Raw genomic sequence first — 11,874 nt, forward strand, 5'->3', positions numbered from 1 at the left:
TATCTGTGCATCAGTCTTGATGATAAACTAACCCCAGCCGTATGCTCTGAAGGAAAAAGTTGTCTGAAATATCTGTATGTCTTGTCTACATAAAGTCTTGGCTTGATCAATTTAGATTTCTAGAATATTGGGTTACCTCCCCCAGTGTTTCTATTATATACAGTGGGGAAAAAAAGTATTTAGTCAGCCACCAATTGTGCAAGTTCTCCCACTTAAAAAGATGAGAGGCCTGTAATTTTCATCATAGGTACACGTCAACTATGACAGACAAATTGAGAAAAAGAAATCCAGAAAATCACATTGTAGGATTTTTAATGAATTTATTTGCAAATTATGGTGGAAAATAAGTATTTGGTCACCTACAAACAAGCAAGATTTCTGGCTCTCACAGACCTGTAACTTCTTCTTTAAGAGGCTCCTCTGTCCTCCACTCGTTACCTGTATTAATGGCACCTGTTTGAACTTGTTATCAGTATAAAAGACACCTGTCCACAACCTCAAACAGTCACACTCCAAACTCCACTATGGCCAAGACCAAAGAGCTGTCAAAGGACACCAGAAACAAAATTGTAGACCTGCACCAGGCTGGGAAGACTGAATCTGCAATAGGTAAGCAGCTTGGTTTGAAGAAATCAACTGTGGGAGCAATTATTAGGAAATGGAAGACATACAAGACCACTGATAATCTCCCTCGATCTGGGGCTCCACGCAAGATCTCACCCCGTGTGGTCAAAATGATCACAAGAACGGTGAGCAAAAATCCCAGAACCACACGGGGGGACCTAGTGAATGACCTGCAGAGAGCTGGGACCAAAGTAACAAAGCCTACCATCAGTAACACACTACGCCGCCAGGGACTCAAATGCTGCAGTGACAGACGTGTCCCCCTGCGTAAGCCAGTACATGTCCAGGCCCGTCTGAAGTTTGCTAGAGTGCATTTGGATGATCCAGAAGAGGATTGGGAGAATGTCATATGGTCAGATGAAACCAAAATATAACTTTTTGGTAAAAACTCAACTCGTCGTGTTTGGAGGACAAAGAATGCTGAGTTGCATCCAAAGAACACTATACCTACTGTGAAGCATGGGGGTGGAAACATCATGCTTTGGGGCTGTTTTTCTGCAAAGGGACCAGGACGACTGATCCGTGTAAAGGAAAGAATGAATGGGGCCATGTATCGTGAGATTTTGAGTGAAAACCTCCTTCCATCAGCAAGGGCATTGAAGATGAAACGTGGCTGGGTCTTTCAGCATGACAATGATCCCAAACACGCCGCCCGGGCAACGAAAGAGTGGCTTTGTAAGAAGCATTTCAAGGTCCTGGAGTGGCCTAGCCAGTCTCCAGATCTCAACCCCATAGAAAATCTTTGGAGGGAGTTGAAAGTCCGTGTTGCCCAGCGACAGCCCCAAAACATCACTGCTCTAGAGGAGATCTGCATGGAGGAATGGGCCAAAATACCAGCAACAGTGTGTGAAAACCTTGTGAAGACTTACAGAAAACGTTTGACCTGTGTCATTGCCAACAAAGGGTATATAACAAAGTATTGAGAAACTTTTGTTATTGACCAAATACTTATTTTCCACCATCATTTGCAAATAAATTCATTAAAAATCCTACAATGTGATTTTCAGGAATTTTTTTTCTCATTTTGTCTGTCATAGTTGACGTGTACCTATGATGAAAATTACAGGCCTCTCTCATCTTTTTAAGTGGGAGAACTTGCACAATTGGTGGCTGACTAAATACTTTTTTCCCCCACTGTATTTGTAGAGATAGTGTAAGTAACCCAGCCTACTACTATAATAATCCCATTAAACAAGTATAGTACAAACAGCCCTATTTATTTAGTTTTGTGTATGTATTGATGAGACAAGATAAAGCATTGGGGGAGATGGGGTGAACAGAGAGGAGGGAGAAGCACATGATTTGGATGTGACTCAACAACACTCAGGTGAGGCCTGAAGACGTCGGACCGTTGACCAGTCTCAGGCTCCGAACTTTCCTGAGTCATCCCCCCGGAACCAAGACGTCTGTAACGGTCAGCAGATCCTCGTATTTCTCCTTCCGACTGACCAAGTGCACAAGTCATTGTTTTGGTGATCGCTATTGATCATTTTGTAGCACGACGCGTTTCAAATACGCATAGAAACTTAGTTACTCTCGATGAATTATTCCTATACCGTTATCTAGCTGAGTTGTGTTTTGCGTTTATCACATTTTTATGAGAAAGTAACTTAACTTCGTCTGTGGGCGAGGTGCTAGCTAATATAGCAATCCCCGAAGATCCCGGATACAAACGAATCTAGCCTCAGCTAAGGCAGTCACTGCCGATCCTAGCGGGTGATAATGTCCCCTGGTTACATGGGAGGTAAGTGTGTTCAACCCACATTTCTATGGTTTAAACTAAATCAAACGTTGTGGTTTGTGTCATCAACTGTTTTTGAGTAGTTTGCGATTGTAGCTAATTTATTGTTGCGACCTAGCCAGCTTGTTTTTCTCACAGACAACTGACGATTGTAGGTTTGGGTAGGGACTAGGGAGGGACACTCCCAGGGTTTTCAGTAATGTTTTAACTTAATGTAATCTTTTAACTTTGTACCAATGTGTCAGCATTCAATTTCAAGAACTAGCTTGCCCGCCTCATGTACTCTTTCCTGTTTTTATTATGGAACAAAAAACAGTCCTCAGTTCTTTTCATTCTTTCGCCTTAAATCGGTGACGCGGACAGATTTGAGTGATTATTGAGCTGGCCCTGAAAATACTTTGGTAACTTAGTCAATATCAAATAAAAATTATGTTCCTATGTTACCTATACCCTATAACCTTTCCCCCAACGTTTGTTTTAACCTCTTCCCAATCCATTTCACCTTCAACCATATATATGCAGGCTGATGTTTCATATAGGTGTGGTTCATATAGGCCTGTATTTAATGAGTGTGTGGAGAGAGGGCAAACTGTTGGAAACGTTACATTTAGAGACACAGCTGTTCTAGTGAACAGGGAGGGGAGGGTGCATACAGGGACTGGGTTGGCATATGGTCAGGGAATTTATGACAATGACAGACTACAGGTTAATGTCTCCTCGCTCTGTCCCTGTATATTGTCATTGATAAATGTGCCATACAGACTTTCTTTTTCAGGGTAAGGTCCAAACAAGGGAACTGAGGAAAGTCTGAAACAAACCAAAAACTGTGAGGTGCCCACCATTTCTCCTCCCATAGCTCAGAGAGGAAGTGAAACCAAGGGATTGAGACCGAAGCAGTTCAATGGATGAAAACGTTGTATGGACTGTAGATTGAAAGAGGAAGAACCCTCTCAGATTTTTTCGATCTCTGCTTGTCCAACCCTTAAGGCCCCTCTACTTGTTATTTTGTTCCTTGTAAGAGGTGTGTGATAACTTGACGCAGAGATGACAGCGAGACTGTGGGAAAAGCAAGAGCGGTAACTGAGAAGAGCAGTGACGTGAATCCTTACATCCATAGGCTACCCACTGGAATATACTAAGTATTAGCTAATCAAGCAACAACAATCAGTCTACCTTGGACACATAGACCAACAACTATGAGCACTTTCAGACGCTCATGGAGGAAGTGACTGACTGCCAGACCGCAATGTGATGAGGATAGTCTCTTTGCCCTTGTGTAGAGTTTCAAGTGTCAGAAGTCCTTCACGTCTGTCACTACAGCCCAACTTTAAGGGGGGAAAAACACATTTCTGCACTGGACTGGTGGAAAGAACTTAGGTGAACCTGTGATGAGTCGGAATGTGGTGCTGCAATGAACTGGGAATCCCCTACTGGAGTTAGTGGGAGGAACTGGAACTGAGGTGGAACCAGAACCAACAGAGGCCTTAGCATGACAATGGAATTCCATGTACTAAACTGGAAATACGTTTTGAAATAACTGGTAATTATTGCACTTTGGCGGTAACAGGAATAGTTTGTAATATTGAATACGAATTCTGGAGTGGACTGGATCTGATCTGGGAAATCAACTGGAAATAAAATTGCAATGCAAGTGTTATTGAGGATGTTTTCTGTACAAAATCTTCTTACATTCTGAACTGGTAGCATTGGGGGGGGGGAAATACTGTTTCATCCTGGGATTTGGGAACACTGGAATCTGTTCCTGTGGAACTGCATTTATTGGGAGAGGATTACTGAAACCAACAGAGTACTGTCTGCAGAAATGGCGGGGCCGGGAAAGGACTACAACCATCTCTTCAAACTGCTCATCATTGGAGACTCCAGTCAGTGCATCTTAACTTCCTTCTTCATACAAAGTTCCTGTGGTCCCTTAGTGCTTACTCTGTCTGTGTTAAAATAGTAGTGTAATTCAAGTGTAGCTGGTAGCTGTGCTGTGACACTGATGTTTAGCAGGCAACTCATATTGTGTGATTTGTGATTTAAAGGATTAGGCTAATATTACTGCTTAAGCTCCTTAGTAACACAGCAAATATCAGTCAATCTGCTTATCATTGGGTGATTATGATGAACATGCCTCACTTACTCACCAAGCTTACAGCTCTGATGACTGATGACTAAAACATTTACCCATGATGTAGTAATATGGCTTTCCGTATGTAGGCTACTAGTAATGGGACAATAAGTAGCCTGATACTCAGAAGTGAATGAAGAGAGGCCTAATCACCTTACCTCTCATCCCTGTCTGACCTCTGTTCTAGATGTAGGGAAAAGCAGTCTACTATTACGATTTGCAGATAACTCCTTCTCTGGTGAGTTGCCGTTCTCTATCTGGTCAATATATACTATTAAACGATGTAAATGTGTGAGTGGTTAGGAACTGTGTTTCCTATATTTTCTTCAAGAGTGTGTTTCTAACCTCTCTGCTTTGGCCTGCAGGTAGCTACATCACTACGATCGGCGTGGACTTTAAGATCCGTACGGTGGACATCGACGGGGAGCGAGTCAAACTGCAGATCTGGGACACGGCGGGCCAGGAGCGCTTCAGGACCATCACCTCAACGTAATCCATAATCTATATCAATAATCTATCTACATGTATAGAAGCTAGACATCAATATGTCAATACAAACGCTGTTTATCACCACAGTTGGTTCTGAAACCCACTGTCAGATTTAGGCTCAATTTCAGTTTCTTTCTTTCAGTTTTATAGTCATTAACTCAGTTAAGTGCTATTGATACCAGCCCTGGACAGAGTGCCAGCCAACGATAACTGTCCCCCGAAAAACAATGCAGCGATTTCCTGTTTTTATACAGTACTCTTTACAATCCTTAGCTATTTTCCCCTTTCTCCCTCTCCCTGTTTCTCCTACCAGGTATTACAGAAATACCCACGGTGTGATTATTGTTTACGACGTCACTAACCCAGAGTCGTTTGTGAACGTGAAGAGGTGGCTTAATGAGATCACTCAGAACTGTGACAACGTCTGTAAGATCCTGGGTGAGTTTGGTGTGCTGAGGTGATGGATGAAGAGAAAAATAGATTGCTAGATGGAGTAGATTTGATGAATGGATAGAAAATTAGGAATGAGGAAAATTCACTGAGGAATGACTGATTTACAGTCCAATGTGCTAGTGTTATGCCTGATTGTGAACTGATATACATACACTATATATCCAAAAGTATGTGGACACCCTTTCAAATTAGTGGATTCGGCTATTTCAGCCACACCCCTGTTGCTGACAGGTGTATAAAATCGAGCACACCACCATGCAATCTCCATAGACAAACATTGGCAGTAGAATGGCCTTACGGAAGAGCTCAGTGACTTTCAACGTGGCACCGTCATAGGATGCCACCTTTCCAACAAGTCAGTTCGTCAAATTTCTGCCCTGCTAGAGCTTCCCCGGTCAACTGTAAGGGCTGTTATTGTGAAGTGGAAACATCTAGGAGCAACAACGGCTCAGCCGTGAAGTGGTAGGCCACACAAGCTCACAGAATGGGACTGCCTAGTTCTGAAGCGCGTAATAATCATCTGTCCTCGGTTGCAACACTCACTACCGAGTTCCAAACTGCCTCTGGAAGCAACGTCAGCACAATAACTGTTAGTTGGGAGCTTTATGAAATGGGTTTCCATGGCCGAGCAGCCTCACACAAGCCTAAGATCACCATGCGCAATGCCATGTGGTGTAAAGCTCCCAGCCATTGGACTGGAGCAGTGGAAATGGGTTTTCTGGAGTGATTAATCACGCTTCACCATCTGGCAGTCCGACAGAATAATTTTATCATGGTTTGGGCTAGGCCCCTTAGTTCCAGTGAAGGGAAATGTTAACGCTACAGCATACAATGACATTCTAGACGATTTTGTGCTTCCAACTTTGTGGCAACAGTTTGGGGAAGGCCCTTTCCTGTTTCAGCATGACAATGCACCCATGCACAAAGCGAGGTCCATACAGAAATGGTTTGTCAAGATCGGTGTGGAAGAACTTTACTGGCCTGCACAGAGCCCTGACCTCAACCCCATCGAACACCTTTGGGATGAATTGGAACGCCGACTGCGAGTCAGGCCTAATCGCCCAACATCAGTGCCCGACCTCACTAATGCTCATGGCTGAATGGATGCAATGTTCCAACATCTAGTGGAAAGCCTTCCCAGAAGAGTGGAGGCTGTTATAGCAGCAAAAGGGGGACCAACTCCATATTAATGCCCATGATTTTGGAATGAGATGTTCGACAAGCAGGTGTCCACATACTTTTGGTCTGTAGTGTACTATGCTGTCCAAAACATATTTAATTCATCCCCACTTGTCTCTCTTGCCATCCCTCAGTGGGGAACAAGAATGACGACCCCTCCAAGAAGCAGGTGGACTCCCAGGATGCAATGTGTTTCGGGGAGTCGGTAGGCGTCCGGGTGTTTGAGACGAGCGCCAAAGAAAACATCAACGTGGAAGAGGTGAGCCTAGCAGCCATGTTCTAAACCCAGGGTGCACCTCAGTCACTTCCTCCTAGTAATAATAATAAAATAAAAATAGTCCGCTCCATCAAAATAAAACTAAAGCCTCAAATCTCCCGGATGTCTTTGGGAAAGCTGAGCTCGGGACCTGATATGTCACAGAATTTCTAATTACTGTTGTGTGTGTCCTTTTATAAAATGGTTATCTTATTTCACCTTAGTCATGGCGGTCACTCCCTTTCCAAGGAATAGCACTTCTGTGTGTACTGTTATGTATCAAGGTGTGTATGTATTTTACAGTCATTGCCCTGTCTCTCCTTTGCCTTCTACCTCTCCCGCTCCCCCTCTCTCTCTCCCTCTACCCATCTCTCCTTCCTTCTTTCAGATGTTTATGGCGTTCACTCACATGGTCCTTCGGACAAAGAAGCAGAGTCAGAGTCGTGCAGAGAGAGAGCGGGAACGAGAGAAGGAAACGGTCGACATCAACTCTCACAGACACAGAGAGAGGAGGAAGAGGGGGAAGAAGTGTTGCTGAGGGAGAGAGGGAGAGAAAGGGAGGAGCTTTTCTAAGAACAGGACAGACCAATGGAGAGTTGAGCAACCAATGTCTGTCTGCACTCATGGGGAAAGAGCCAGGACATTACATGTTGACATTGCACTGAGGCAAGATTCCAAGATGTTAAGGACAGAGAACCACTGTTACGTGCTGAATTTTTACCTTAGCAGTTATTTTTTATGAATGTATATTAATGTCATTTTATAATTAAAAGGGAAATTGGATCCCCAAAGTGTCAAACTGTCATTAAAACCCCTAATTTAGGAAATACACTAATGACTTCAAAAGTGACTAGAGTGATGTATCTATCTTATTTGTAATGAAAAATATAACATGTATAAAATAAACAGTGAGCAATAAAGTCAATCTGTGTGTGCCTTTATATGCAATCTGCCATTACTAACACATTGAAAGTGTGACATCATTTTCATGATATCCATCCGGTTTGCTTCTATATGCCATATCTCTCCAACTGCTCCTTCACAAAAGCTCTCAACCTATAACCTATATACATTTTAGTCATTTAGCAGACGCTCTTATCCAGAGCGACTCACAGTTAGTGAGTGCATATATTTTCATACTGGCCCCCCGTGGGAAACGAACCCACAACCCTGGCATTGCAAGCGCCATACTCTACCAACTGAGCTACAGGGGACTACTATTTATAGATATGTGTTTGGGTAAAATATACTTATTATGGACACAGCATTCCCTACATTAGTTATCTTGCTGTTATTAGTCCCATCCTTCAGCTCCATTCAACACCTCCCATCTATCTCTTAACACCATCCATATTGGATTTCTATTTGCCATATATTTTTCAACTGTACTGTGATGTTTCACAAAAGTTCTGAACCCTTCTGTTCTCATTGTTTCTACAGATTGTAAATTGAAAATAAACATTTTTGCTAAAAGTATTATTATATTATTGATCGATTGACTATGACTTTTCAGATCACCCAGTAGTGCTATCTGCAGGGTTAGCTCCAGGTAAATATTGCAATCCTTTAGCCATTCCTGGACCTGTGTCCAAAAACAAGCACCAAAACAAATGATCTAAGGATTCTGTCTCCTCGCAGCAAAATCTGCAGAGCTAATCGGCAATAATTAAATTGAAAAATCCTAAATTTTGAATCCGCCGTCGTTTTGCGTATCAGTACATAAACACTATGCCATGGAATCGGTACATCAAAAATCTCTTCCCAACTATTTTGCAATCTATATGGGACGGCTGTCAAACCTTTGGTCCTTAAATGAAACTGGTATATATTTTTATTTATCACCATTTTCTTTAACCAATTATATTCTTTAATGCAGGGCCGACAGACAAGTTCCTTACTTTTTCCCCCTTCCACTTTCCTCTTCCATTTTTGCGGTAATGCTGCAATTATTTGGTTGTAATTTTGGGTAGAGCAGACATTTCCATATGTTTTTGTTAGCTGCATGTGCGACATAACTCCACCAGTCCTACCTATGATATCATTTACGAAGATTATACCTTTTTTAAGTCAAACTGTGTGTGCCTTTATATGCAATATGCCATTGCTACCACATTGAAAGTGTTGAGAAGATGAAGAAGAATAAAAAAAAAACAGTATTTAAATGCTGAACCCCATTACACACTTGTTTACCTTTCTTTTTTGTTGTGTGATAAATTAACACAAGATTCCCTAGTGTGTATAATACACATTATCCAGTATATCCATCACTTAAAGTCAGTTTTTGCCAGTGCTTCAATGTTGACAATTAGGGCACTTGCCTACAGCCCACTTAAGGAAAAAAAGAGGCATAAAGCCATGTGAAGACAAATTTGGGTTATGTTCAAGATCACAACACTTTGAATTAGTGTTATATATTGAATATTCCATGGGAGAGGCTTAGCTCCAGAAAGATAAATGTATTATTACTTTTGAATCTCCAAACCTATGCTCCAAACTTAATGTATTTAAGACCTCAACATTCACTATACCAGGCCGGCAGATGGCGATATTGAGTCGTTTCATCTCACTGTCCAAAGGGTATGTATGCAGTCGGCTATGTACTTCTATCCCCGTGGACCGGTTCATACATAAAACATTCTGCATTCAGGCTGCAAAGACGTCGATAACCTCCTTAACTCAATTTAATGGCAACAGGGGGGAAATATGCGTACTTTATGAAACACCATAACAAAATGCTAGTCCCCGATGTTGCATATCGCATTTAGCCAATAAAGTTGCAGCAGTCTGTTATTTACCCTTGGTCTGAATGCTGTACGCAATGTCAGGAAGTAGCATTAGCAACCCTAGAATGGTGGTGGAAAATGGTGTTTCATAAAGAAAGTATGCATATTTTCCCTGTTTTTTTCAGCCTTCTCGCCATTAAATCGAGTTAAGGAGGAAGTCCACACTTTTGCAGCCTGAATACATTCCCTTTGGACGGTAAGATGAAACGACTCAATATCGTTATCTGCTGGCCTTTGGGCAACTATACCAGTTGTTTATTTGCAAAGCCATAGGTGATGCAAAATATGAAAATGCAAAATAGACAGATCTATTGTAATGCAAGACTATGGTAATTTATTTCTTTTTTTACACAACTATGCATCTTGTGCCTCTGTAACACCAATGTTCAGTAACTATTTACTAAATTATCTTGAATGCATTCCTGGCTGCTCAAGCGGTTTGAGAAACACTCTTTTCACGCCACTTTGATACGGAAATGACTTTTACACAGCAGGTCATGAGAATTAACATGCAGGTTAGGAGACTGAGGATTAGGTCAGGAAAAGGGTTGGGGTTAGCGAAAATGCTCTCCTAATCTGCTACGAAGGTTTTGCGAGCATGGAGAGGCCAGAGATAGCCAGACTAGTAAAATGGGCTAGGGGCGGACTGGCATTTTATCCACACCAGCCCACATCACTGCGAGCGCCGCCAACTTACCCCCCATACACACCCTACTAAGACAGGCAGTAGTGCTGACACAACATTGGCAGTACAGTACAGCGTTTCTCAACCATTTCTGTACCAGTGACTGACGAGACATGGTCCTCCTCCTCTTTTTTAACCAGCTCATGTTTAAAACAAATACAATATATAAAAGCACCACTGGAGATACAACTCACCACTATAACTGTGCCTTTGCTCTAGCCCAGGGGTGTCAAACTCATTTTAGCTCAGGGGCCACATGGAGGAAAATCTATTCCCAAGTGGGCCGGACCGGAAAAATCATGGTATATATAACTTAAAAACAACAACTTCAGATTGTTTTCTTTGTTTTAATACGATCAACATACAACATAAAGCTGGAGCCTGAGGACAGTGTGTCCAAAATAGTACAAGCACAACATCACTATTAATCATAAAACACGTCAAGTTTATTTGAAAATTCTAAAGAAAAAGAACACACAAACACACAATGCCTCAGTGATTAACAGAACTGTTTCACAGATCACAGAACTATATCAGGGTGTCATTTCTCAGGCAGAAATGTAGATAAAAATAATGAAATCCTGTTCCCCAAACAAGTGCAAGAACCACAGAGTCAAGAATAGGTTAAATATACAAATAAAATAAAATCAATTAAAAACAATAGCACATCAACATAAAAACATATAAACATAAAGCTGGAGCCTGAGGACAGTGTCCAAAAGCACAACATCACTATTAATCATAAAACACCTCAAGTTATTTGAAATTCTGAGGACAAAGAACACACAAACACACAATGCCTCAGTGATTCACAGAAGTATATCACAGATCACAGAACTATATCAGGGTGTCATTTCTCAGGCAGAAATGTAGATAAAAATAATGAAATCCTGTTCCCCAAACAAGTGCAACAACCACAGAGTCAAGAATAGGTTAAATATACAAATAAAATAAAATCAATTAAAAACAATAGCACATCAACATAAAAACACATCAAGTTATTCAGGTGCTCTGTAACATCCACCATAAATGCAAGGTCCTGCATCCATTCTGCGGAATGAAATTCTAACACTGGTTTGCCCTTTTCTTCCATGAACTGTTCAATTTCTTCTCGTAAATCAAAGAAACGCCTCAGCACAGCACCTCGGCTTAACCATCTTACCTCAGTGTGGTATGGCAGGCCATAGATGTGGTCTTTCTCTCTGAGAAGGCTGTCAAACTGACGGTGATTCAGGCTTCTGGATCGGATGAAATTAACAGTTTGGATGACCACCTTCATGACGTTATCCATCTTTAATGACTTGCAACACAAAGCCTCCTGGTGCAAAATACAGTGAAAAGTCAAAAAATCACGTCCTCCATTTGCAGATTGCACTTTCTCTCTGAACTTTGTCACAACGCCTGCTTTTTTTCCCGATCATTGAGGGCGCACCATCTGTAGCCAGGCTGACAGCGCGGGACCAGTCCACTCCGACCCTGTCCAGCGCGCCGACGAGTGCGGTAAAAATATCAGCTGCTGTCGTTGTATCTGTC

General features: G+C 41.9%; 1 protein-coding gene across 3 annotated transcripts; it reads left to right on the forward strand.

The window, feature by feature from the left end:
* Positions 1-1,927: 1,927 nt before the first annotated feature.
* On the forward strand, positions 1,928-7,798 carry LOC121550329 (ras-related protein Rab-35). Of its 3 annotated transcripts, none has more exons than XM_045221370.1 (7): positions 1,928-2,368; positions 3,127-4,248; positions 4,684-4,734; positions 4,862-4,985; positions 5,299-5,423; positions 6,752-6,876; positions 7,262-7,798. In XM_045221370.1, exons 2-7 carry the CDS (start codon positions 4,188-4,190, stop codon positions 7,409-7,411), a joined length of 636 nt encoding a protein of 211 aa, XP_045077305.1. In that variant the 5' UTR covers positions 1,928-2,368; positions 3,127-4,187; the 3' UTR covers positions 7,412-7,798. The 3 variants fall into 3 exon arrangements, with proteins under 3 accessions (XP_045077305.1, XP_045077306.1, XP_045077307.1); XM_045221371.1 differs by having other exon boundaries at positions 3,141-4,248; XM_045221372.1 differs by having other exon boundaries at positions 3,385-4,248.
* Positions 7,799-11,874: the final 4,076 nt, after the last annotated feature.

Source organism: Coregonus clupeaformis, chromosome 7, assembly GCF_020615455.1.
Source record: "Coregonus clupeaformis isolate EN_2021a chromosome 7, ASM2061545v1, whole genome shotgun sequence".
Classification (NCBI taxonomy): Eukaryota; Metazoa; Chordata; class Actinopteri; order Salmoniformes; family Salmonidae; genus Coregonus; species Coregonus clupeaformis.

Bases quoted from the DNA above. Each gene is read 5' to 3' on its own strand.
- LOC121550329 (XM_045221370.1), top strand. From the start codon at position 4,188: ATGGCGGGGCCGGGAAAGGACTACAACCATCTCTTCAAACTGCTCATC. The intron at 4,735-4,861 runs GTGAGTTGCCGT...TTTGGCCTGCAG, and splicing joins TGCAGATAACTCCTTCTCTG to GTAGCTACATCACTACGATC. The intron at 4,986-5,298 runs GTAATCCATAAT...TTCTCCTACCAG, and splicing joins TTCAGGACCATCACCTCAAC to GTATTACAGAAATACCCACG.